This window comes from Chiloscyllium plagiosum, chromosome 21, assembly GCF_004010195.1.
Source record: "Chiloscyllium plagiosum isolate BGI_BamShark_2017 chromosome 21, ASM401019v2, whole genome shotgun sequence".
Classification (NCBI taxonomy): Eukaryota; Metazoa; Chordata; class Chondrichthyes; order Orectolobiformes; family Hemiscylliidae; genus Chiloscyllium; species Chiloscyllium plagiosum.
In genome coordinates, this window is record NC_057730.1 from 14,707,676 (window position 1) to 14,735,178 (window position 27,503).

Sequence of the window (27,503 nt, forward strand, 5' to 3'; positions counted from 1 at the left end):
CACTTTTCCAAGTCTTTGTAGACTGTAGTAAGCCGAGTGCAGAAACCAATACAGCACCCATCAAGTGTGGAATGAGTAAGTAGGATGATGCAGTGTTGTGTCTGCACTCCTGGAGCATCCCGTGATCTCTCCCACACTTGTACGTGAACACGGGGAGTGACAGCAGTTACCCATCCATCGGAAACACATCCACATTCCAGTTAGGGCCTGATCCCAAGCAATTATCTCAGCTTCTGTTCCTGAATGTTTTTACATTTTCTCCTCATTTGTCAATTGTCTCTCTGTCGAAATTTTCTCCCAATTTTGTAACATGCCATTGGGCCCCGGGCAACTAAAAATTGTCTCTTTGTCTTCAGGTGGTGCTGCAGCTGATGATCTGAAGTTTCTTGCAAATAACAGCATCAACATGGACTTTGAAACCTTCATCGGGTTGAATCCAGAAGAAGTCAGGGTACGCTTGTATTGTTCTGATAATATTTTAGTGTGGCAGTGATTCCATTTCCATTTTTAAGTCTCGTCAAATCTCATCTTCGTTCCTGTGCAGTATCCCTTTGAGCCAGAAAGGATACAGCTGATTGCTGCTGTTGCTGTGATCCAGCTGATGATCCCATTGTCAGATCATTCAGTCTGGCTGCACTTGCTGTCACCGAGGACCATATGCTTTGGCAGCGACAATCTTCAAATACAGTTGTGATTGAATGCTAACAAGCATGTTAAAAATAGAAAATTTATCAATTTCTTTCTTGAACCTGTTGATTGATTCTGCCTGCATTGCACTCTGGGGCTGTGAGGTCCACAGATTCACAATCCTTTGAGAGAAGTCGTTTCTCCCCATCCAGGTTTTGAACCTACCTCCTCTAACTCTGCTTCTATCATCTCTTGTTCGAGACTGTCCGACAATTGGGAACATCTGTTCAGCATCCACCTTTTTTCGTTGCGCTTGAGCATTTTATATCTCTCAATCAAACCCTCCTCATTGTTCTGAGGTCGAATGAATATGAATCCCTGTGGACATCTGCTGTTAAAAATACATGTAAAGATTATCTCTGGTTCTATTCTACTCCACCAGGCTTTCTGCAGAATACCAACAGCTACTTACTGGGACGGCTTGCATTATTAACTATAAAATAGAATATTCTCAGATGGATGTACGATATGTACCTAATCTTTGCAGTTACTGTGAGTCACCATGGTTAAGGGGTGTAAGTGATTCCCAGCGGATTCATTATGTCACATGTTGTTTCTGTTTCAGAACCTGACTTCCCAGGATCTGATTAACCTGCTTGGAATTAACCTTGGGGATCTTCAGCGTGGCGCAAATGAAACTGTCGTGGTCGTCTGGGTGGCCGCACACACTGAGTCTGAAGTCAGGAGACTGGGATTGACAGGCGGAATTCCTGAAATTTCACCAGGTAATGGCCTCACTGAAGTCAGGAGGTACCCTGCACAAATACTAGTTGCGTTTTGCTGTGTGTGTGAAAGCCTCCACAATACGTTTAGAACATTTTTAGCGACGCTGTGGGATCCATGGTTTAAGGGGCCAGCACTTACTGTTATGCCAATTAGTTCTGTAAAAACGTGTAAAATAATGAGTAGGTTGTAGTCTGGAAATAAGGACGCCGATCAAAGTAAACATTTCAGAGATTTCATTTTTTCCAGGATCAGTTGTAAATTCAACTGTAGGCCAGGTGAATTATTTATCACCGAATTGAATGTAATGATGTCTGACTAATAATGATGGAAAATTACTTGTAACACCATTTAATAAGAATCATCTTTCATTTTCAGAACCGAGACCTACTGATAGGGTAAGGCTGACTCAATAATTTGTTTTCAAATGGGTCTGGAGCATGTGTCTGCAAAGCCAACATTTTGTCTGAATTGCTGTGATTTAAATTGCACAGTGCTTGTTTTTAAACTTGTATGTATTATTGGTTATGGGAAATGGTTTAAATTGGTTTTATGACCTACAATTGTATTTACATACATACATTGTTTGCAAGCTGCATTCATAGTACAAGTTTAAGATGGTTCTGTACAAAACTAAAATTGTGCTTTGTTCTCCTTAGCCTGGAAATACCACAGATAATGGTGAGTACCTTTTGTAAATTTGTTAATTTTGTCAGTTATTCATGCTGAGATCAATCCTACATATTAAGATGTCTTTTTCACTTTTCAAACAGAAACAGCGCTGTGCCGAGCTGTGAACAGGTGAGAATTTGTGGAGAACACCTTTCCTCCAACCAGACCATGTTGTAGTGGTCTGCTCAACCTGCTGATAAATGCCTTCAGTTTTCAGTGCAACAACTCAGAGCACACAGTGTGAATGTCTTAGCATTTATGTGAAAACATAAATCAGAAGTTTGATTGGTTTTAAATAATGTGTCGTGCTGAGTGCTCAATCCAATTGTTCTGTTGTTTGTGCCTGAGTGTATTTTGATTCCTAAGAGAAGGTTTATTTCTTTCTCTGCAGTTCTGCTTTGAATAATTTCCTGATTAATGTTAACAAGACCCAACTGTGCAATTTCAACATTAAAGACTATGCATGCGCTCAGGTAAGCTCAGTCATGTTCCACATTTTACACAGAAATGTCTATGTCAGTTTACATTCAAATACAGTAATGAATTGCAGAACTTTTCCCACCAAAGACTGAATTTTGTTGATATGATGATGACATTGATGACTTGTTGAATTGAATGAGTTGATTGGCACACTGTTTACATCCATGTCCCCTGATGACATCCAATTCTACATTGTCACCTCTCTCTTAACATCTCGACCCTTGCACTGCGATATATTGGTCTTTAGAACCCCATCTGGTCAGTGCAGTGCTTTTGGGAAGGACATGTGCCATCCTGATCTGGTCTGGACTACATGTGACTCCAGTCCCACATCAAAGTAGTTGACTCTCAACTCTGAGCAATTAGGGATGAGCAATAAATGCTGCCAAGTCCTGCAACACTCACATGCCGTGAATTAATATCTAAATGTATGTGTAAAACGTCATAAGTACAATGAATAAAAGCTTTACTTTTAATGTGTTTCTTTTCAGACTGATCTGCTGCGTTCAGGTTTAAGTAGTGATGCTTTGACAAGTATATTTGAGTGCTTTGTTGGTCCAAAGGCTCTGAACAGGTCAGATGAAATGGCACTGACTGTGTTTGTTCAGAAACTTAACAGAGCCACTTTGAATGAGGCACTGGACGACTTCAACAACAAGGTAAATCGTTTCCAGCAAATGTATCGTACAAAGACGTGGAAACATTCAAAACACAAACAGAAAATGCAAGGAAAAATGAACAGGTCTGGCTGCATCTTTGGAGAGAGAAACAAAGTTAATGCTTTGAGTCCCATATGACTCTTGTTCAAAAGAATTGAGTTTCAGATCAGCATTTTCTGTTTTTGTTCCAGATTTCCAGCATCTGCAATATTTTGTTGATATGTGACTCATTACAGTATTTCCTATTTGTCTGAGCCCAGTCAAAGCTGCAACTTGAGATCTTCCTGATTTGAGTAACATGCAGCCTGCACTGTTATTGGATTCATTAAGAGTTTGGGTTTTCCATGCTGGCCTGTGTTTCAGGTTCGCTTTTACTTGGGTTTTCCATGCTGGCCTGTGTTTCAGGTTCGCTTTTACACTGAAAACAGGTGCCTCGATGACCGTACTGCTGTACAGTGTCGGTGCAGGGATCGGCTATTTGGCCAATCAAGTCTGCTCCGCCGTTGAATGAAATAATGGATGATTTCATAATTCTCAACACCATTTTCCTGCATCATCCCCAAATCCCTTGATTCCTGCACTGATTCAAAAGCAGTGTTTATCACAATCTTGAATATACTTAATGAGTAGGCCTCTACAGCACTGTAAAAATATAACAATCTATGTCGCCCACATGTTCCTCCATTGTCACTCAATCTACTTGATCCAATTCATTCTTGAGAAACAGCCTCCTATCTTGTTGTATTAGACGTATGGTGATGTGGGAAATTTTTATGAACACAATCTCGGACAGCTTGCCTTCTGTGTTCCTTAAATTGCCACTATTCCTGAGAAGACACATGGAGTTAAAGCCCCCCACACCCAGTATAATTGTGCTGGTGGCATTTACACCTCTCTGTAACTGTTATTACATCCTTCTCATTCCTTCCTATCGGCAAATCAGTTCTGTCCTTGAACATTCTGAATTTCCTCTTTCTCCAGTGCTACAATGCTCTCCTAATCAAAAAAACCCATTGCTCTACCTTTCTTCCTTTCCCATCTTTTCTGAATGCTTTGTCACCTCCTATATTTCACACTCAGACCTCCTGTTTCTCCAGCCAGCTCTCTGTTATTGCTGCAGTATTCCTGTTCCCATGTGACAATCTATGACCGTAACTCCCCAATTGACCATAGACTCACTGTTTTCTCATACATGCAGAGCGATGCTGTTGTGGATTTCCATATCTGCTCCTTTTCTCCGACACCACCTGTTAACCTATTCTTCTCTATTTTCGGGCTATCTACCTCTCTCAGTTTCCTGCACTCTGGTGTTACTTGCCAATATTCTCTCCTGGCTGCCTCACTGCTATTGAGTCAGTTTAAAACCCAGCACCAACAAAACGCTGCACAAGGAACTCAGTCCCAGCTCTGGTCAGATTCAACCCATCAGGCTTGTATAGATGCCTTCTCTTCCACAGCTCATCCCAGTGTCCCAGGAACCTAATGCGTTTCCTCCTGCACCATCTTTCCAGCCAAACATTCTCATTTCCCTGTTTCTGTATTTGCCTATTCATGGCCTCAGGATAATTACTGCCGTTGAGGTCCAGCTTGCTAATTTTCTCCCTAAGATCGAAATTGTGATTGCAGGACTACAGCCCACTTCCTACCACTGTACTCTCGGTACGATGGGAAACCCCATGGATTCTGGGCCTTTTCAGCTTTGATGTAGATTTTAAAATTTCCACCTATTTTCTGATCAACATGTTCAGAGATATTGTGGTATAGCTGTTGAGTAGGTGGGACTGAACCCAGGTCCCCTGTCTCATAGATAGGAATGATATTACTGCCCCACAAGTGAAATACCCTTTAGAGTCTGGCATCTCATCACCAGTCACCCTTTACAAAGACATAGCCTTTGACAGTGAGTACAGTGAAAGCTTTGTAATGTCTCTTGACGTCATCTTAGGTACAGGGTACCTCGGTTCAGATAGTTTAAGTGTTGTTACAGAATTAAAATATTAAAAAACAGACAAGCATGGGAATACAGAGTTTAAAAAGTCTAGAATGATAATAAAAAGTATCTTTAAAAGTGCCCATGTTCGAATTGTTTTTCACTGAGTCCATACCTGCCAGACGTCAGAGCACGAGGCCTCGCTCTTCCACACACCAGGCTCCAGCCCACAATCCACCTCTGGAACTCGTGCCCCTGGCCAGCCTGGGCTCGCTCTGCTCCCACGCCAAGCTCCACTTCCGAGATTCGGCACGTGCTCGCTCTGCTCCCATTCCGGGCTCCAGTCTGTGGCTCCTATTCTCTGACTTCCTGCTGGCTGACCTCATGACAGTCACAGCAACACGTTCCCTCTTTTAATTTCTGCACATGTCAATTTCTGTCTTGGGGAATGAATCCAAGGAAATGTCACCCTTTCCCTACTGAATGTCCTGGATCTCTTGCCATGTTACTGTTTGTTAGTCTCAAGCTATATGCTCTTAACTGCTGCCGAGCACTATAATAGTTGTTTGAGGCATTGATCTTCCCTACACCATGGATTGGTGCATTACTGAGTAGCATCTGAGCTTTGAAGCTGTTCCTGGAATGTGGTATGAATCTTCTTGGTCACTAAACGTAAACACATGTCATTGCTTGTTTCAGACCCTGAACACATCATTGATTCCATTGATGGCAAAGATTACGTTCATGAATGCTCTGTGGGAGGTTGTGAAGACCAATGAAAACTTAACCAATGCAGATTTCCTGAGGAAATGGTTCCAAGAGAGACTCAGGCCTTTCATTGCTGGTATTTCCCAGTCAGTGCTGAACCGCCTCCTGATGAGGAACATAACCTGTGATGGTTTCCAAGCTGTGTGAGTGTATCCTTCTCTATTACAATAATTTATTTCCTCATACTTAACTCTAACAATGATCCCTATCAAAACAATTTAAATTGTTAATAGTCAATGGGTCATTACTGCGGCTTGGAAATTTTGAAACGCAAATTGAATTTGCTTAATTTATCCAGATTTTGGAACTGATCTTGAGCAGTTATTCAGTGTGGGAGAGATACTTGAAACAGCTTTCAGTTCCAAGCATTAAGCCTGATTATTGACTGTCTTTTTGAAGGATTCCAAACTTGTTTTCTTTAATGTTAATAAAAAAAAACTTTCCCTTGATTTGACGTGTGATTATTAATGCTACCAATGTTTGTCCATTTAGTGTAAAAGGACTGAATAACGGATTCAGTGAGATGCCACAAGAAACAAGAAATACCGTGGTAAGAGTGTGGATCTTTGGTTACCTGAACCACACAGGTGAGTTGGAAAGGCCAGTGAATCAGTGAGAAAGATACATTCACAGATGGCACACAACAATGTAGCAAATTTAAAGCCATCTAACTTGAACCAAAAGTAATGAAAGTTTAATTTGTTCAATTGCCTTTGCCTGCATACATGTCTTTATAAAACATTTGAAAATTGAGTATTTTAAGTGTTACAATAAGCGTGAATTGTTGCTCCTGACATTTTTCTTCGACGTGACAGTACTTACTTTTTTCACCCAAGAAATAGTTCAGTTGAAGCAAGTCAGGTTAGTTGATGGACCTAGATCAGTTAGTGCCAGTGTTCTTCAAACATAACCCTTTACAAAAGCTTCTTCTAAATTATTCCACAGACAGAAACACGGGTGGTTTAATTATAAATATGAAACCAGGAAATATTGTGTGCAAACAGCTAAATTCCTTTTTACCTTTAAATCCAGACGCTGCTTGTATCAGCAACACTAATGGTTCGAGGGATTGGCTGAAGAAGAACTGGGGCAGGTTCGGCCAACTTGTTCAGCTTGACGATTTAACCAGGCTGAATCCAGAGTTCAATGCAGTAAGTGACAGAGCTAGTTTGTCCTCTTTACGATCCTGAATAATACTACTTCACAGTCCGAGTTTGTTGCAATAATGAGATTATTCAATGAGTCTTTAATCTGAATATTTGAATAACTGCAATTGAAAACCAGGTTTAATGGAATTTAATGAAGTAATCATATTAATAAGTTTCAACTTTTAGGTGTGATTGAAGTTAAACTATTAAGCCCTGCAGCTTGAAATAATGATCTAATTTCGCTTCCTGTATCAAGTTTTACCCACTTGAAAAGGTTAAATTTCTATATTAAGCATATGGTATTGAACAATACAATTGTGTTTTACTATTTCAACAAAGCTATGAATGGCTGTCTGTACATGGTTTTCACTCATTGGTAGTGTTTCATTTACCAAAATGTTGTACTTTCCCGTGCCATGAGGTAGCATGTAATAGCAAAAAGATTAATAGATCTTCATTAACGCTGAGACTGTCTGGCCAATTCTAATTGCAGCTATCCAAAAACATTAGAGAATAAATGGAAGATAATTTGGCACCTGAGTACGACATATTACTTAAATCAGAAACCTCAGTTAATTCTTCTGTGGTAGCAATTTATCCTGAAAAACAGGGCAAAAGGGTGAAGCTTAAATGGCAGCCTGCTCTTGTGTGGTTTCCATTTTCCGGTGATTCTGTTGGTTTAAGATGAATTTCTTCCCCTCTTATTAGAAGCGGCAATGATTTCAAGTTGATAGAAATCTAAAGAAAAGTTATAGACCCAAGAAACTTTATACGTGTGTATCTGTGAAAGTTGGTCATTTGTTAGCCTGCGGGATTACTAAGAGGATTAGTCTTCAGCTTTTTCTTATTTACAGCTTGATGCAGCAGACTTACTGACACCTTCCCAGCTTGGAGAATTTGCTGCCAAGAACGGAACATTGACTGACGTTGAGGATGTGCAGAGGCTTTTCAATACTATCACCAGTGCCACTGTTACCGAGTTCATTGAAAAATTCAGAACTACTGCCAATCAGGTACGAGACTGTTACATATTTTTTTTAAATGTTAAGAATGGAATTTAATACCCCCTCCCTCCTGGGTTGAATGAGAGAATGGAGAAAATCTCATTGGACAGGATAATGCCAGATGGAGATCCCACCATCATTCCCACTTCTGCCCTGATTGCTTCAGGGATGACCTTCTCACTCTTAAGTAAGCGATCATTGGCCATTTGAGACTTCAGTCTGCCACCATTTGTATTCAATGAATAGCTGCTCAGTAAGGAGACCCAAACAGTAAATCCAGATCTCATCAGAGGATTTCCTTATTTGTAGGTACGCAGTGCTGGACTGAGGGATGGCATTGGGAAAGAGAGAGAGATCCTGCCGAAAACCATCACCTTTCCCTCTTTCTCCTCTCCCATGACCCTGCATTGCACCATTGCCAACTGTGACCTGGGATTGCTTGCTACTCCGCAGCTTCCGGTTGGCATAATGCTGGCAGCTGTCTCCTCTCTGTGAAACAAGTATTGAACTAACTGGCAGCTCAGGAGCCACCTTAGGGTCCTGGATCTTCAGGAAGGCCTACTGATGCCCTACTAAGTGCCTGATGGGCAGGCCTTCCTCAAAGGAGTTAACATGAGGCTCTGTCCAGCCCTCCAACTGGCAGGCGAGATTCCTATCGCCTGGCGTAAATCTGTTCAAACAACGCCACTTAGTAGCTTCCCCCAGATTATGTAAAATACCACTGATGCTGGAAATCTGAGATAAAAATGGGACACGATTCCTTTTGAACTTTGTAACTGCTGACATCACATTGTTTCTATTTCTTCCTCCAAGCCAGCAGGTGATGTAATTGCTCCTCTTTCACTTGAGCAACTCTTATAATCGGCTGTCTATCAATACAATGGAAATTGGTTTTAGTTAGAGAGCAGTGTGGCCTTATGCTTAAATGAACATAAATCTTTGTTACAACCAAACAGCTGAGGGGTTGAAAAGAGGAGAGCAGATTCATCCTTCTTCACCTAATTTTCACATGCTCAATTGTGCTTGTCAACGATCCCTTCCACTAAGTTAAAAACTGAAAAAAACCGAGGAAGGGTCACTTGACCCAAAAGATTAACTCTGATTTCTCTCCACAGATGCTGCCAGACTTGCTGAGCTTTTCCAACAATTTTTGTTTTTTATCCCTTCTACTATTTTCCTCATAGAGTCATAGAGATGTACAGCATGGAAACAGACTCTTTGGTCCAATGTAACCATACTGACCAGATATCTTAAATTAATCTAGTCCCATTTGCCAGCATTTGGCCCACATCCCTCTGAACTCTTCCTGTTCATATACCCATCTAGATGTCTTTTAAATGTTGTGATTGTACCAGCCTCCACCAATTCCTCTGGCAGGTCATTCCATACAAGCCTCACCCTCTGTGTGAAAAGGTTGCCCCTTAGGTCCCTTTTATTATCTTCCCCCTCTCACCCTGAACTAATGCCCTCTCGTTCTGGACTCCCCCATGGCTGGGAAAAGACCTTGTCTAATTACCCTATCTATGCCCTCATGATTTTATAAACTTCTAAGTTTATACATTATAAACTCAGCCTTCGACACTCCAGGGAAAATAGTCCCAGCCTATTCAGCCTCTACCTGTAGCTCAAATCTTCCAATCCTGACAACATCCTCATAACTCTTTTCTGAACTCTTTCACGTTTGACAACATCCTTCCTGTAGGAGGGGGACCAGTCTAATTGCGATCAGACTGATGAAGTGGGAATTGGATGGTCAGATGTGTCCTGCTCTTGTGAACATGGGCAGTTTTCCACAATGCTGGTTAGATGCCAGTGTTACAGTTGCACTGGTATAGCTTGGATGGCATGGCTAGTCTGGAGCAGAAATGAGCTGCCTGAGGAAGTAGTGAAGGCTGGCACAATTACAACATTTAAACATTACAACACCTTCAGTTCTTGTGGTTCTGTTCGCCGAGCTGGAAATTCTTGTTGCAAACGTTTCGTCCCCTGTCTAGGTGACATCCTCAGTGCTTGGGAGCCTCCTGTGAAGCGCTTCTGTGGTGTTTCCTCTGGCATTTATAGTGTCCTGTCCCTGCCGCTTCCGGTTGTCAGTTTCAGCTGTCCGCTGTAGTGGCCGGTATATTGGGTCCAGGTCAATGTGTTTGTTGATGGAGTTTGTGGATGAGTGCCATGCTTCTAGGAATTCCCTGGCTGTGGACCCAATATACCGGCCTCTACAGCGGACAGCTGAAACTGACAACTGGAAGCGGCAGGGACAGGCCACTATAAATGCTGGAGGAAACACCACAGAAGCGCTTCACAGGAGGCTCCCAAGCACTGAGGATGTCACCTAGACAGGGGACGAAACGTTTGCAACAAAAATTTCCAGCTCGGCGAACAGAACCACAACAACGAGCACCCGAGCTACAAATCTTCTCCCAAACTTTGAACTTTCAGTTCTTACATGTAGATGAATTATATAGTTTCCAATGTATTTGTCATGAACTCTAATAGCATCAGGTAATCTCTAGTTATCTTCAATTGTACAAGAGTTGTATTGTAATCTATATGCAGAGTTGGTTGCAATCCAAATTTATTGCTCGTTTAGTAAAAGTATGAATGTTAGACATGCTTAGAAAATTCACAATGCAATACATATTCCATCCTCTGCTAGATAATGTTTTGCGAAGTGAAGTAATACTGCACCATCTAAAACAAAAGCCGGGGATATAGGGCTAGCCTGTCTAGCCTTTAAAAAAACCAGGGTGGTAGGTGGCTCAGTGGTTAGCAATGCTGCTTAAAGCACAGGGACTTTGGTTAGATCCCACGCTTGGGCGACTGTGTGTCTCCGTGAGGTAGCACATTCTACCTGTGTTTGCATGGGTTTGCTCCGGTTTTCCCCCACAGTCTAAATTTATGCAGGGTTAGATGGATGGGCTGTGCTAAAATGCACATAGTATCCAGAAGTGTACAGGCTAGGTGGATTAGCAGTGGGGGTAGTCTGGAGGGATGCTATCTGGAGAGTCAGCATGGACTCAGTGGGCTGATTGGCCTGCTTCCATAGAGATTCTATGATTCTAAAATATTGTAGACTTGTAAAGCAGCTTTCAGTGTTGATTTATGGGTTTGTACCTATGTTTGGATTAATGCTGCTTTTCCCTCCACCTATCGTCAATTATTTCAGAACAATGTGGACTTCCCTCCTGGTGTCAGATCGGCTTTACTGCGAGAAGTTCTGAATCGGGCACAGCCGATTCTTTCAAATGCTAGCAGTGGCGAGCTCCAGATCTGGTTTAGCATGAGGCTGCAAGTGCTTCTCCCAGGACTCACAGAAAACATCGTGCCTTTAGTATTTGCCACGGAGAGCTGCAATGGATCTCAGATCATGTAAGTGCATTCTTTGTTTTGTTTGGGTTGGGAAATGGAGAAAATGTTTTGCTTGGTATTGCTGATTTTGACCAGAATGACATTGAACATCTCAAAAACTTGGGTCTGTACCTGCCATTTGTTATCTTGCCCTTTATCCCAGGCTGTCTAACAAACATAGTTTTTTTAAAAAATTATTCATTCATCCCTAATTGCCCAGAAGGCAGTTAAGAGTAAATCACATTGCTGTGGGTCCAGAGTCACATGTAGGCCAGACCAGGTAAGGGTGGCAGTTTCCCTTCCTTGAAGGACATAGTTTTTTTTCCCAACAATTGGCAATGATTCATGGTCATCATCAGACTCTTTAATTGCAGATATTTACTGAATTCAAATTCCACCATCTGCCAAGGCAGGATTTGAACCCAGGAACCCAAAACATTATGTGGGTCTCTGGGTTAACAAATCCAGTGATAATAACACTAGGTCATTGCCTCCCATCAGCATAAAGGTGATAGCATAAAGAGATCACAAAATATTCTCTTCATAGAAACCAAGTAGTGAACATTGTAGGATGCTGACATTATGATTTTAGTCATTCCATTAAAACATAAAAACTCGCTCATGGTAAAGATAGATTTTATGAATTTTAGCAGCTAACCTGGATCCTAGAGTGCTAGCATTTACGGCATTTGGATCTCCTGGATTTTCCTTCTTTTAAAATTCTTGGATGAAATAATTTTTTTTTCAGTTCCAGTCATCTCCATGTACAGATTTCCAATATATGCTTCCACTGCAAATATCTCTGCAAAAAGCTGGGACCATACATTTGTGAAATCTTTGTTTTTACAATTACTGTCATTGGTGTATCTGATTAATTTGTTTTTACTTTGGCAGTGTCTCAACATTGAGCTCAATAAAACAGCAGCTGACCGCAAGTGTACAAGAAACTATATATAGAAATATACTGGCTTATACTAAAGGTAATTCAATTGAATTTGACTACATTGGTAAAAGTGATTGTTTTTGTTCAATAGAGTCTGATAAACTAAGCCTTGGTTGGCCTGTTACACTGTGTGGCTGCCTAAAAATACTTCCAATTTCCTAATCTTTCAATGATCATGTTTTTGGCCCCCAAGCAGTCGTGGATATGTAAAAGAAGGCATTAAACAAGAAATCGGAGACCTGTGCAATAAGGTGCAACTTTGTGTAAAGTAGTCAAACCAAATCATGGAGGATTTCCTGGAATGTGTTCCTGGTGATGTTTTAAATCAATGCGTTGAGGAACCAACCAGAGAACAGGCTATTCTAGACTGGCTCCTGTGTACTGAGAGCTGAATTCCTTGTTACTCTGTCATGGGACTTTGGCATTGCTTAATGAACAGTCTTGTTTTGCGGGGTGCCTTGGGGAAGAGTGACCATTATATGATACAAATCCTCGTTAAGATCAAGAGTGAAGTAGTTGAATGAAGGATCTTGAATCTAAATAAAGGGCACTATGAGGGTTTAAGACACAAATTGGATTTGATAATTTAAACCTCTTGCTGTGATGGTTCACATTTGAAAGGTATTTAAGACATTATGAATTTTTACTGTTATTGTTCCAAGGTTTGCAATCTACCCAATTTTGGCCATTTAACATTAAAAATGCTGGAGGCAATAAAATAATGATTTCTCGGTTTATAAGAGCAATATTAAATCACTTGTGCTCACAAACAATTGTTCTGTGAAACATTTCCAATGGACTAGACAATAGTCATCTTACACTATCTGTTCACAACAACAGTTGTAATGGTTATAACTGTGGAAAACAAGTTGCGGTAATGCAGCTTAAAATAATGCTTGGAATATTGTAGTACGTGTACATTTTTAAAAATAATCCATAAATTAGAAGGAATGCGTCTTTTGACTGAGTAATCATCTTCTGACACCCAAGTAGGCACGACTAGTAGAGAATCCCAATTTTACATTGCAAAGGCAGGCACCTGTACTTCAAGAGTCAGATTGAGCTAGCAGAAAGTCTGATAGAGACTCTGAGGCTACAGGGAAGGTCAATGGCATCTTCCGCCTATCTATAGATACCAAACTAATTTGTCCATTTTGTATTAATGTTGTAAGAGTTCTGCTTTTAAATATAATTGAAGTCCCTTGGCAAAAGTTGAGGTTTTGATCGAGGTGGAACTACATTGAGGGGCGCGACTGTTCTGCGGCCCTGTTGTGGGCTTCAAATGTGGGCTTCAAAGAAGGACTCTTGGGTCCTGCATTTATCTCTAGCCAGTAGTTGCCTCAATACCATTCTGGATTCCTCGCATTTCTACATCCCAAAACAAAGAGCAAAGAACAATACAGCACAGGAACAGGCCCTTTGACCCTCCAAGCCTGCGCCACTAAATTTTGCGCTTCCATATTAAAACTGTTTTCACCTACATAATCCATATCCCTCTATTCCCTTCCTGTTGAGGTGTTTGTTCAGGTGCTTCTTGAATGCTGCTATTGTGTCTGCTTCCACCACCTCCTCTGGCAGCACGTTCCAGGCACTCACCACCCTTTGTGTGAAACACTTGCCTTGTACATCTCTTTTAGACATCCTCCCCCTTGCACTTTGAATCTGTGTTCCCTAGTAATTGACCCCTGGGAAAAAGCCTCATACTTTCCACTCTATCCATGCTATTCACAATCTTTTAACTACTATCAGGTCACCCCTCAATCTCCTACGTTCCCGTGAAAACAAACTCAGTCTGTCCAACCTTGCTTCATAGCTAAAATCCCCCATACCAGGCGACATCTTGGTAAATCTCTTCTGTACCCGCTCCAGAGTACCTACATCTTTCTGGTAGTGTGTTGACTGGAACTGTACGCAATATTCCAAGTGTGGCCAAACTAAAGTTCTATAACGCTGCAGCATAACTTGTCTATCCTTATACTCAATGCCCCTTCCAATGAAGGCAAGTATGCCATAAGCCTTTATTTACTACCTTGTCTACCAGAAATATTTGGAATTATCATCTAAATTAGATGAAATATTTTTTAGTCATGGGATGTTATTTTCATGAGTATTTGTTTAGAAAATAGCCAAAGTTTTTTGCCTTTGCTTTTCTTTCTCTAGGAATCCCTCTACGCTGTTACGAAAACAACAGTTTCAGCCTTTACCTGAACAGCCAGTTTGGAAATTTCTCAGAGTTTCTAACTCTGTCTGACGTGTCATCGTTTGTTCCTTCTAACCGTACAGTGGAGGTAAAATCAATAACGATAACTCTAAAGACAAGCGTCAGAAGTTGGGGTTGTGGTTTCAATTGGTAAACATGTGAAAGTGCCTACTTTCAGTTTAACCATGACACTTCGAAGATTGATCAAGTAAAGCATGCAGTCTTTAATTATAATATGCAAACCGAAGTGTCAGGAACGTCGTGGAATCCCTACAGTGTGGAAACAGGCCATTCTACCTGTTGTGTCTACATTGACCCTCTGAGGAGCATCACAACCAGACCTAACCCCAGCCCTGTCGCTGTAACCCTGCATGGCCATGTAATCCATGGCCAGTCCACCCAAGTCTGCACACCTTTGGGCTGTGGGAGGTAACCCACACAGACACTGGGCAAATGTGTAAACTCCACACAAGCAAGATGCCTGAGGGTAAAATCGAACCTGGGTCCCTGATGCTGTAAGGCAGCAGTGTTAACCACAGGGGCAACAATCAGTGGCAAGAAACTAAGAATTGCCAAATTCAACAGGTTTTGGCAGTTGGCTGAGGGTGTAAAGGAGCAGATGTGCTTTTCACTCCTGTCCACCAAAGTTAATCTTTAAGCAAGCAGCCTTCCCCTGCCCCTGATCTGCTCCCTGCCTGTGATCTGCTGACTATCCAACATGCCTCAATGGTGCTGACACTGGTCCTACAGCTCCTAACGTTTGCAGTTTGCCCCTAGCAGCTGGCCTGCTGGGTGTAAAGTGAAGGTAAAACAGTGAGTTCCTGTAGCTGAATTTAGCTGCCCTTCCCGCATTTCCTCAAATGTCTGTCCTCAACTCCTCTCCACTTTACAATAAATATTGGCACCAGTGTCATTTCACTTGTACAGGGACGCTGTTTTCCATTTTATATAATAAAATATATTACAGAGTAAAGAAACCACTTGATGCCTTTTTAAACCTGTCCTCTGTATCATGTTTAATTTCCTGAATGAGAGAATGAAGATTCTATCTTTATCTTTTTATAGCCAACTATTAAATAACAAGGACAACGAATAATGCATCATGCAAAGAGTGACTGCAGTTGGATGTGTATTTGATATTTTGAATATCATGTTAATATAAAAATCCTATTATAAGCATCATTGTGCAGGTCATTAGAAGTTTGTACAATTAATATTTATTGAAAATCTACAGATACTGTAAAAATGATCTTGCCCCATCAAGCCCCACAACTCACCCATCACCATCACCACTGCCACCACTCCCCACATACAACTGACCCAAATAACCTTGAGATTGTACTAATTAGGTTCTAATTCAAGTTTCCACTTAAAGAATTTGCATAATGACTAGTGCAAAGTCTTTCATGAACTGCGGCAAACAGGCAGTGAAGTAAAGTGTAATTGTTTACTCCGTATTAACAAATATTCATGATGTATATAAGAGTGGTAATCTGGTGCCATTTATTCTAAACCAGCTCAAAATGTGTCTACCCATGAAAAACACAAGTTTCTGATCCCTCATAAACTAAATCTGAAGTCATTGAAAATCTCTGTTTTTAGAGAAAGCTATGTTGAACAATATATTACTTGCGCTGTTGATTAGATTTTTGATGTCTAATAGAGGCAGAGATCTTTTGAGGCTTGACAGGCCATCCAAGATCTTAAAGCATGATCTTGATGAGTTAAAGTTTTGCATTACCATCCCTTCGGTGGGTTTTGCAGTAAGTTCATTATAATAGATGGTAGCTGTGCCTGTGTGTGCCTAGGAAAGCTAGTGCAATCCGATAAGCTTTAGTCCAACCCATCCACGCTAACCAGATATCCTAAATTAATCTTGTCCCATTTGCCTGTATTTGGCCCAAAACCTCTAAACCCCTCCTATTCATGTACCCATCTTGTGGATGGGGTTTCATCTGAGTGAATATAATATTGAACAAGTTTGAAAAACATAGACATAGACATTGGGCATTACTCAATTTTGTTTTGCATTTCCCATTTTTTCCACTGGTTCAGCTGATTCTGCTCAGAGTGTGCCGACATTACAGGCTAAAAGAGAAGAAATTTTATCTCATCAATTGTTTAAGAAAAGCACAATATTTCCACCTAGCTTAGATTTTTGTTCGAGTAATTTATGACAATGACTTGTTTCTATGGAGAATATATTGGTTTGTTTAACTTCTGGCAAAATCTTTACTCCTACTTTTATATCGTATATCTTAGAAAGGTTAAGAATTTCCTTGTTGTGTTTTTACAGGTGTTTAATACTGCTGACCCCAGTGATTTTGCTGACTTGTTCAGCAGACCTGGATTCATTGATGACAATGACATTCTGAAAATGGTGCTAATGAATTATCAACCCATCCAGAATTTGGCAACGTTTGTAGATCAGTTCAATCTAAAGACACAAAATGTGAGTTGCTGGTGTTACTTAAACCTTTAGAATCATAGGAATACTCTGTAAAGTTTTGTCCTCCTTGCTTACTTTCATTGGAGGTAGTTCAGAGATGGCTGTTTCCTCAGATGAAGGAGTTGCCTTATGAAGAACAATTGAGCATATTGGGACTATGATTTGAAAAATGAGAAAATATCTTATTGAAAGATATAAAATTCTGAGAGAAGTGGAATGTTTGAGGGGATATGTTGAGAGAGGAATCTACAACTCGGGAGCACAGTTCCAAGATAAAGGATCTTTCTTCGAAGACAAGAGATACAGAGAAATCTCTCCACTGAAGGTTTGGAATTCTCTACTCCAGAGGGCGATGGAGGCTGAATCATCAAATATATTCACGCTGATTTGATTTTTGATGTCTAATAGAGGCAGAGATCTTTGAGGCTTGACAGGCCATCCAAGATCTTAAAGCATGGTCTTGATGAGTTAAAGTTTTACAGTACCCTTCCTTTGGGAATTCCTGCATCAGAGTTGAAGTGAAGAACTGGGAGAACCTCTGGAGGAGTTCAAGCCCATAGATGTGATCAAAGCACCTTAATGTTTTCCAACTTCATCTTTCTTACCTGTCTCACCTACGTTCATCTGTTAGAACAATTTCAGGTTAATTCCTAATGATTACAAGTGATGCAAGATGGAGATCAGAGTGCACTGAGCACAAAATCAAATCATGGAATAGTATTGTTTGAAATGAATCTCCAAATCTGGAGTTTTTGTCCCCTCACCCAGACAAGATCACATGAGCTTTTTTCCTGCACTTATGGACATTATAAAAAAGCTTTCATTGTCAAATGCGGATGTTGTGTTTGACTAACAAGCGATACAGATTTCAGAACCTTCAGGAATAAAGCCCAAATCAAATTCTAATATTAAGTATGTTTTAATATTCAGTAAGTAATATTAAATACATTGCGGGGAGGTGATGGCCTAGTGATATTATCACTGTTAATCCAGAGACTCAGGTAATGTTCCGGGGACCCAGGTTCAAATCCCAACATGGCAATTAGTGGAATTCCAATTTAATAAAACCAAAATCTGGAATTAAAAAACTACTGATGACCATGAATCCATTGTCAGAAAAAATCATCTGGTTCACTAATGTCCTTTAGCAAAGGAAACTGCCATCTTGGTCTGGCCTGTATGTGAGTCCAGACCCGCAGCAAAGTGGTTGACTCCTAACTGTCCTCTGGGTAATTGGGAGAGCCAGAGCTGCCCACATCCCATGGTGAATAAAATAAAAATCTGAGAATGGTAATGAACCACCAAAAATATCACAGCCTAGATATTAGTAAATAACCAAGAGGAGCATGTTGCATTAGGTATCAGTTCTAAAAGTGTTAATGTTGTATTATTGTAATGATGTCACACAGTGATGGCAGTTAAGCTGGGCAGGAGTACCTGAAGAGAGCAACTGTGTTGCGTATTCTGAAGACAAATGTCCACTCAGAAGCTGGTAAGAGGCACGAGGGAGAAGAGTGCTGATAGTCAAAAAGAGAGAAAAACCAACCACACTTAGAAAATGACAAAGATCTCAAGTGAAGGATACTCAGCAGGGAGTAAGTGAATGGTCCAGATGTAAACAAAAACAAAAATTGCTGGAAAAGCTCAACAGATCTGGCAGCATCTGTGCAGAGATATCAGAGTTAATGTTTCTGGTTCAGTGACCCTTCATCAGAATTGATTGTCACAAGGAAAAATTTGGTATATTTGCTGAAGGTGGAATTAGGGGGAGGGGAATGGAATTTAATAAGTGGAGATGGAGCCCAGCGAGAGATTGGGCAAAGACTGGGTAAAGATCAGTCTGGGAGAATGAATAGCTGCTAATGTGAACCATGAGAGGCTGACAATTGGTTAGTTGTGGTAACACTCCATGTAATGACACAGCCTGATATGTGGGGGTTGTGGTACGGACATGTGAAAGATGCTCAGGCCCTAAAATTATTGAACTCAATATAGAGTTCCCAAGTGGAAACTAAGGTGCTGTTCTTCCAGCTTGCACTGAGCTTTGCTGGAGCACTGCAGTAAGTTTGAGATGATTGCCAGTGAAGATGTTGGTGTGCTGAAATGGTAAGCAACTGGAAGCTCAGGGTCTTTTTTGTGGACAAAATGTAGCTATTCTGCAATGCAGTCATCCAGTCTTTGCTTTGTCTCCTCAATGTAGAGAAGAACACATTGTGAATAGTGAATACGGGAGACTCAATTGTACGAACTGCAGGTAAATCGCTGCTTCACCTGGAAGGGGAGGTCTGGACCCTGGATAGTGAGGAAGGATGAAGTAAACAGGCAGATGTTACACCCTCTGTAGTTGTAGGGGAAGGTGCCTTAGGCTGTGGTGGGTGTGGAGGAAGAGTGGATCAGGGTGTACCAGAGGGAATGGTCATTGCGGAAGGCTTAAAAATGTGTTGCTGGAAAAGCGCAGCAGGTCAGGCAGCATCAAAGGAACAGGAGAATCGACGTTTCGGGCATAAGCCCTTCTTCAGGAATGAGGAGGGTGTGCCAAGCAGGCTAAGATAAAAGGTAGGGAGGAGGGAGTTGGGGGAGGGGTGCTGGGAATACGATAGGTGGAAGGAGGTTAAGGTGAGGGTGATAGGCCGGAGAGGGGGTGGGGGCGGAGAGGTTGGGAAGAAGATTGCGGAAGGCTGACAAGGAAGGAGAGGGAATATGCTGGAGGTGACAGAAATGGCAGCTAATGACTCTTTGGTTGTTGATGCTGGTAGGGTGCTAAGTGAGGATCAGAGAGACCCTATCTCAGTTGTGGGAGGGAAGAGGGCTGAAGTGCAGACGATGTGTCGGACACAGCTGAGGTCCCTGTTGAACATGGTGCTGGGGAATGCTCGGTTTAGGAAAAGTCCATAGGAAGTAATTTATATACCACAAATGCAGTGTTGGAGCCACCTGTTTCATCATTTTTTGGAGCGGCTCAGTGATGAGCACTGTTGCCTCACAGCTCTAGGTCCAGGTCCCGTCTTGGGCGATAGTCTGTGTGGAGTTTGCACATTCTCCCCATGCCTGCGTGGGTTTCCTCCAAGTGCATCAGTTTCCTCCCACAGTCCAAAGGTGTGCAGGTCAGGTGAATTGCCCATAGTGTTCAGGGATCTATAGGACAGGTGCATTGGTCGGGGTATATACAGGGTGACCCGCGGTTTACTGCGAGCGGAACATATTATAGGGAACATTTTGGAACCAAGGACCAGGAAGCTGCCAGGAAGCTGCCAGGAAGGTATGTTTCCCATTTAATTGAATAGGTTCGCTCCTTTCCGCAGTTTCGGGTTTCTGTGGTAGGTCCTGGTACATATCCCCCATGGGTAAGGGGGGACCACTGTGTAGGATAATAGGGTAAAGGAATGGGTCTGGGTGGGTTGGTGTGGACTTGTTGGGCTAAAGGGCCTGTTTCCACACTGTAGGGATTCTACGATTCTATGATTTATCTTTCTCAAATGGTAACAAATCTTTGATTTTTATTTTTTATTTTTCAGGAGAACTTGACAGATGCTAACCAAGCTGCCATCATTGAGGGTCTGTGGCCACAGTTTGTTAACAGCCTGTCTATACTCAATGACTCAGAGCAAGATGTATGGCTTAATGTCAGACTAAGTCCTTATCTGTCTTTCCTTACCACTGACCTCCTGGTTTCCAACAATACGCTTGAAGTCCAGTGCCTCCCTTACAGGAAAATGTAAATATATTCACATTTCTTATTATCTGTTCTCACATTGTTCAATTACACTATTATTCTGTTAAGTTGTTCACAAATAGCAGTTTAATCTTTATGATGTCATTAAAGTTGCAATCAAATCATTTTCACAATTAAATCATTGCTAGTTAGCTTGAATAATGCTAGACACATAATAAATGAGTTTAAATAGCTACATGTGATATGGAGAGGGTGCAGAGGAGGTACACTAGGTTGATTCCAGAGTTGAGAGGGCAGCTTATGAGGAGAGGTTGAGTAGACTGGGACTATACTCGTTGGAATTTAGAAGAATGAGGTGGATCTTACTGAAAATTTTAAAATTATGAAGAGAATAGATAAGGTAGAAGCAGGGAGGCTGTTTCCGCAGGTGAGTAAAACTAGAACGAGGGGACATTACCTCAAAATAAGGGGGAGCAGATTTAGGACTGAGTTGAGGCGGAACTTCTTTACCCAAAGGGTTATGAATCTGTGGGATTCCCTGCCCAGTGAAGCAGTTAAGGCTACCTCATTGAATGTTTTTAAGGCAAAGGTAGATTTATGAACAGTAAAGGAATTAAGGGTTATGGTGAGCAGGGTAAGTGGGGCTGAGTCCATGAAAAGATGAGTCATGATCTTATTGAATGGCGGAGCAGACTCGAGGGGCCAGATGGCCTACTTCTCTTATTTCTTCTGTTCTTACATTCTTATGTACTGCATTCAGTAACTAGGTTATATATGTGTCCAACAAGAATTGAAGCCATTGATTGCCATGATTTAGTTAATGTTGAATTTATTTATGATCCAGTTTAAGTGTATGCAGCAACAAGATCACTTACTATCTCTCTGATTACAAATAATTGATTTCCATGCACAGTAATATATATACTCCTGATCTAAGAAAAATATTGGTTTACATTTTCAATACTGATTCTACTAAATAAATTTCTGGTCTACTCTATTTCAACAGTTGAAGTCAATTGGTCTGATGTAGAAAAATCTTAATAAGAAAAGCAAAAGGTTCATCTCATTTATCTACCAATTCATTCATGGGATGTGGGTGTAATTGGCTGGGCTATCACTTATTGCCTGGCCCTAGTTGCCCCTTGAGAAGGTGATGGTGAGCTGCCTTCTTGAACTGCTGCAGTCCATGTACTGATGACCCACAATGATTTTAGCGATGGAATTCCAAGGTTTTGACCCACGGACAGTGAAAGAACAGTGATGCATTTCCAAGTCAGGATTGTGAGTGCCATGGCGGGGAACTTAAAGTTGTGGTATTCCCATGTATCTGTCCTGGTCCTTCTAGATGGAAGTGGTCATGGGTTTGGTAGGTGCTGTCCAAGGATCTTTATGCAGTACGTCTTATTGATAATGCACCGGATATAAAATTGAGTTGTTGATGAACTTAAAAATCAATCTCTATTAATTAAGACACAAAAGGAACATCTTTCAAATTACTTTTTAAAATATCTTAATTTCTCACTTTTGAGAAGAAATGCAAGTTGAGTATTGCTGACATTTGGTTACATGCTCATTGATCGATTGATCAGTCATTAGTTGTTATAATACAACCCTGTTTAAAATTTCTGAACCACTTTGATCTTTGCATGCTTGTCATTTTTACACATGGTAAGCATGCAATTTCTGAGTTACATTTTCAGAGCAATCGCATTATGTGAATTGCAATATGGAGAAAGTCACAGTTTTTTCAGAATATTATCTCTTTTTTATTCTGTCATCAAATGTTATGAAGGTGTAGGTGTTTCCTTTACCGTTAAGAGAGAGAGGAAGCTAGCAAGGACTGAAAGCACAGAATGTGCTGAACAATTTTAAAATGTAACATTTTTTTGAAACAATTAGCTAGAGTTGCGTTGCCATGGAACAAAAACAAATTCAAGTTCAGCCATTTAGTTTAAATTATGCCCCAGATACCAAAATCCAAAGGAATTTGAATTTTACTGTTTGGGATGACAACAAACCAATGAAATGATCTGATGTCTTGGGGTATAAACTGGACATTTTGAACAGTTAGAGAGAGAACAGCAAAGAAAGGCCAAGCACCGACATCTGCCAGCAAGATAGCTCTCTGAAAGGTACCTGTCCTTAAGAAATTTGTGCAGCAAAACCCCAAAGCTGACCTAGAGAAATCCACAGGGAACCTTTTGATACCCAAAGATGACAACTGGGTTTGAAAGGCATTTGCTGTAAATTTAAGAGGGAATTTATTGGGCCAGTTTTCGAGAGTGGGAGGTAAAAGATAGATGTAAGAGAAAGGAGTTGTACGTAGTTGTTGTTTTGATTATCTCTTTTGGATTTAAAGAATAAAATTGTTAATTTTTACTTTAAATAGTCAGATCTCAGATAGTTCTTTGCCTCTCGAAATTTAACAGATTATGGCGCGAGGTGAGCTTCCCTGTCAGTTGGGTTTAAATTAGCAGAGAGGTTTACACGGTGTTATAACAAAATGTTACTGGATAAAGGTAACATCACTGCTTCTATCTCTGTCAACTCCGTTATCATCTCAGGCGTGAATGGTGAAAGTGGTGAAAATAAAATTATAATTTTATTAATTATAATTATTAAAATATTGCATTCCACATTTAGTGTGAGAACTCTGAGTGCTCGTTACAGTGACTTAACATCAGAAAAGCAGAACGAAATCTATAATGGGATCAATGTGTATCTGCAACAAGGTAATGTCACCTGCTTGTTTTATAACATGATTCGTATGGAGAAAAAGTGTGATGTTGGAAATATTGTTCAGTAAATGGAGTATATCCATAAAATGCTAATGTTAACAATCCAGCTTATAATTTCTGAGGTATATTGTAAGGGTGCAAGCAGATAGGTTAGTTTATATTGCAAAGCTCTAACACAGTGAGAGTTTAAAATTACTGCCAATTTGGCCACACAGCAATTATAGATCAATACTTAGCAATATTTCCTAGTATTTTATTGGGCTTTGTCTTGTCTAGGTAAAATGGAGTTATATTTTATTTCGTCAGCGATAAAGACTTTGGTTCAATACAATATACACACGCTTATGAATATCATTTAGTTATACTCAAAATTGAATATTTCCACAATGTTTCCACAAAGAAGTAAATAACATTCAAGCTTGTGTTATTCATTCAAAAAATGACACTTACTGCCCATGACACTTGGGTCATACTCATCTGCAATATATTTCACATTAAGACCTCATTACTATCCAAGAAGGGATACAGCCAAGAAGCAAGGCTACTGTGTTCAGAGCAGCCTTCGATAAGACTGTTTCACTTAGCCTCAGCCCCTAGCATTTTGCTGTAGCCCTTCAGTTTTGTTCTCTGCTTTGGATAGTTATCCAGTTCTGTTTTGAAGCCCTAGATTTAATCTGCCTACACCATACTCTCAGGCATTACATTCCAGCTTCTAATAACTTATTGCATAAAAATAGCTTTCCATCGTGTCACTGTTGCTTCTTTTGGCAATCACTTTAAATCTTAATCATTGCGTTAACACAATCTTTCTCCCTACTTTATCTATTAAATTGCCTCTTAATCTTCTCTATCTCAAGGATATTGTCATAATTTCTCCAAATTATCCATTTAACTGAAATAGTTCATTCATGGAAGCATTTCTGTGAGATATTTCTGCAAATTCTCGAATTCCTTAACTCGCTTCTAAACGTTTGGTGCCCCAATTTACCAGTTAGAGTTGAATCAGTGTTTTAAGCTGTTTCATTATAACTTCTTTGCTTTTGTACTCATCTCCCTACTTATAAAATTGGCATCCTGCATGTTTTATTACGCACTTTCGCAGCCAGTTGTGCCACCTTTAGTGTTTTTGTACTATGATGAGGGAGGCACCCAGGAGAGACAATATTTGTACCTTGCTGATCATATCCCAGAGAAGGAGTAGGCATCTCACCTGACTATACCCAGCACTTTCCTTAACCATATCCCAAGCAGCTAAACTCTTTTTCTCTTGTCATACTTTGCAACTATTTTCATGAAAACAGCATATTTGACAGGTAACTCATCCCACCAAATAAAAATTCATGTCTTCTATTGTACTTACCTCCACGTCAGGAAATAAAATGGTGACTCACATTGATGATGTTCACATAACCCAAAGTTTAAAACAATAAACAGAACTGAGTTGTAAAAATTGTCATTATTGAACACTTGCCTGAAGTAATTTTTTTTTACAAATTGTGAAGCATCTCAACCATTTTTTTAAGAAAAGGTTTTGATTTCTACTATTCACCAGTGCCATAGCCAAAAATGTCCACCGTAGACCAAACCCAAGCATTGTCTACCAAATCAAGGCACCGACAGATGCATCCCTTAGTGCAACATTTTCTCATAACATTAATATACAAGTGTAGTAATTTTTGATCTGCTTGACACAAGACACTTGGAATAAAGGGAAACGTCCTTCCAAACAGATGTAGCCCTATCAAAACAGTTTGGGCAGAAGATTTTTTAAAAACTGCAGATTTTTATTCTTATGGATTGAAAGAAACAATTGATTTTTAATTTCTAAGGATGTGTTTACATCATTCTTAAATCATTGCTTTGTTTGCTTTGTCTAACAGAGCCCAAACCAAAATGCTATGATGTGAATGACCCAGTCTTGAACTCCACTGCCTGGTTTGCTCAATATCTGGGACTCTTCATGAATAACGTGACAGCATCTGATCTTGAGTCGTTCACCAGCAATGCGTCAATTGTACGTTATTCTCGATTTACTATTAAGATATGCTACCAAAAGTATTGAGTTCTAGGAAGATTGTCCTTCCCTCAATAGTGAGGTTTTCACTGACAGGGTGTCGTTATTTTCCAATAAAAAACCTATTCAGAGATGATATTACACACCCCTAGAGCAGGTGAGATTTGGATCCAGACCTTTTGACTGAATGAAAGGAAGGAACACTATCATTGTTGCAGAAACAAACGCTACCAGCTAATGATTGGGGTAAAGTTGTGCCACTCACCTTCCTTTTCATACTACGTCCAAGGGCCTGTTTGGTTAGCAATGATAGTGTTAATAAGAGCAGGCTCTGGTCTTTGTAGTTTATTGCATGGTAGCAATCGATGTAAGTTACATTGGCCAGTTCGCCTTAATAATTTTGTCTATCAGCAATCAGATATGACTAACCCCACTGGAATCACAAGCTACATTCCCGATTGTCCACCCAAAACTCATCAGATTGAGAACACGCGTGCTGCAGTGTCCAACATTAACCCTTTCAAAATCAGCACTTTATACAACAGGGCAATTTGGAATGGGCAAAAAGTTCTGGCCTACCCAACATCCCAAGAATGAAGAAAGCACTTTATGACTGAAGAATTAACTTTGTTAAGAATACAATAGTTGAGTGAATGGAGAATACAGGGATATTTGCGATACAACACAACATTGGTCAGGCAAAATGACCTGTATCACTTATGCAATTTCCATGACTGGTGATTAATGCAACGTACTAGCGTTCTAACATTTTAGTTTTGACACATGTAGCATCAGCAACTTTTTGTGATTCAATAAAATGCATATTTGGCGGTAAAGTATTTCTCATTCCATCAATATGCTTTGTGCAGCTTCAAGACTTCGCAGCAAACCCTGAGAACCTGCTACTCCTAAAGAATTTGACATTACCCGTTGAAATCTCAAAGCTCTATCTTACTTTCCTGGTGAATGGCAACCAAAACATTGATGTCCTGAGGTATGTGTTCAACAGATAATGTTTTTGCATAATCATGAGTGATTGAATATGGTTTGAAAGCATGCACATTGTTCAAAAATGTTTTTAGTTACATTTGTGCTGCTAAAAACCCATAAACTTTATCAATATGAACTTTACCTAAACATTAAATAACAACAATCTTCTGTATGCGCATTTGGTTGAGGTTTGTAAAGAAACATCCAAATTAGACTTTTCAATGCCCACTTCAAACTCATGACATTAAATCATACACTTAGCTGCACTGTGCAGACAGAACATAGCCTCAATTCTGTGGGAAAAAACTGCACCAATTCGTTATTAATAATATAGTCCAATGTTGCCTGATTCACAGGGAGAGGACATCACAAAATTATTGTCTTTTTGTTGGATAGTGTGGGATTACCTAGGACCATTGTGACAATTGGCAATAGTTAATTCATGCTATCATCTTTATTCTCAGCTGATGGTAGCATTGAGAGCCTGGGCTATTTAATGCTTTAAATTAATGACCGTATTGCAGACTGCAGTCCTAAAGGTCATTCATCATCAAGGGAAATTTATCCCAAATGCACAACGTTGCTTTTTTGGTTTTTGCAAGGTTTCTGAAGGTTTGTAGCTCAGGTTGAGGTTTAGGGTGTAGGTTTTGCTCGCTGAGCTGTAGGTTTGATATCCAGACGTTTCATTACCTGGCTAGGTAACATCATCAGTGGCGACCTCCAAGTGAGGCAAAGCTGTTGTCTCCTGCTTTCTATTTATATCTCTCTCCTGGATGGGGTTCCTGGGGTTTGTGGTGATGTCATTTCCTGTTTGTTTTTTGAGGGGTTGATAGATGATATCTAGATCTATGTGTTTCTTTATAGCATTGTGGTTGGAGTGCCAGGCCTCTAGGAATTCTCTGGCATGTCTTTGCTTAGCCTGTCCCAGGATTGATGTGTTGTCCCAGTTGAAATGGTGTTTTTTTTCATCCGTGTGTAGGGCTACGAGGGAGAGAGGGTCGTGTCTTCTTGTGGCTAGCTGGTGTTCGTGTATCCTGGTGGCTAACTTTCTTCCTGTTTGTCCTACGTAGTGTTTGTGGC

The 27,503-nt window shown here is 40.4% G+C and overlaps 1 protein-coding gene across 1 annotated transcript in view; it reads left to right on the plus strand.

Annotated features, from left to right (window-relative positions):
- Window positions 1-310: 310 nt before the first annotated feature.
- The window catches only part of LOC122560428, a 79,575-nt gene continuing 52,382 nt past the window's right edge, over window positions 311-27,503 (plus strand). The window contains exons 1-19 of the mRNA XM_043711061.1: window positions 311-451; window positions 1,253-1,412; window positions 1,789-1,808; window positions 2,070-2,091; window positions 2,184-2,211; window positions 2,474-2,555; window positions 3,054-3,221; window positions 5,851-6,062; window positions 6,412-6,506; window positions 6,952-7,070; window positions 7,922-8,080; window positions 11,235-11,437; window positions 12,311-12,396; window positions 14,520-14,647; window positions 16,856-17,011; window positions 20,524-20,723; window positions 23,325-23,413; window positions 25,300-25,433; window positions 26,303-26,427. Of these exons, the coding sequence (XP_043566996.1) occupies window positions 311-451; window positions 1,253-1,412; window positions 1,789-1,808; window positions 2,070-2,091; window positions 2,184-2,211; window positions 2,474-2,555; window positions 3,054-3,221; window positions 5,851-6,062; window positions 6,412-6,506; window positions 6,952-7,070; window positions 7,922-8,080; window positions 11,235-11,437; window positions 12,311-12,396; window positions 14,520-14,647; window positions 16,856-17,011; window positions 20,524-20,723; window positions 23,325-23,413; window positions 25,300-25,433; window positions 26,303-26,427 (2,327 nt within the window). The remainder of the gene's footprint in view (window positions 452-1,252; window positions 1,413-1,788; window positions 1,809-2,069; window positions 2,092-2,183; window positions 2,212-2,473; window positions 2,556-3,053; window positions 3,222-5,850; window positions 6,063-6,411; window positions 6,507-6,951; window positions 7,071-7,921; window positions 8,081-11,234; window positions 11,438-12,310; window positions 12,397-14,519; window positions 14,648-16,855; window positions 17,012-20,523; window positions 20,724-23,324; window positions 23,414-25,299; window positions 25,434-26,302; window positions 26,428-27,503) is intronic.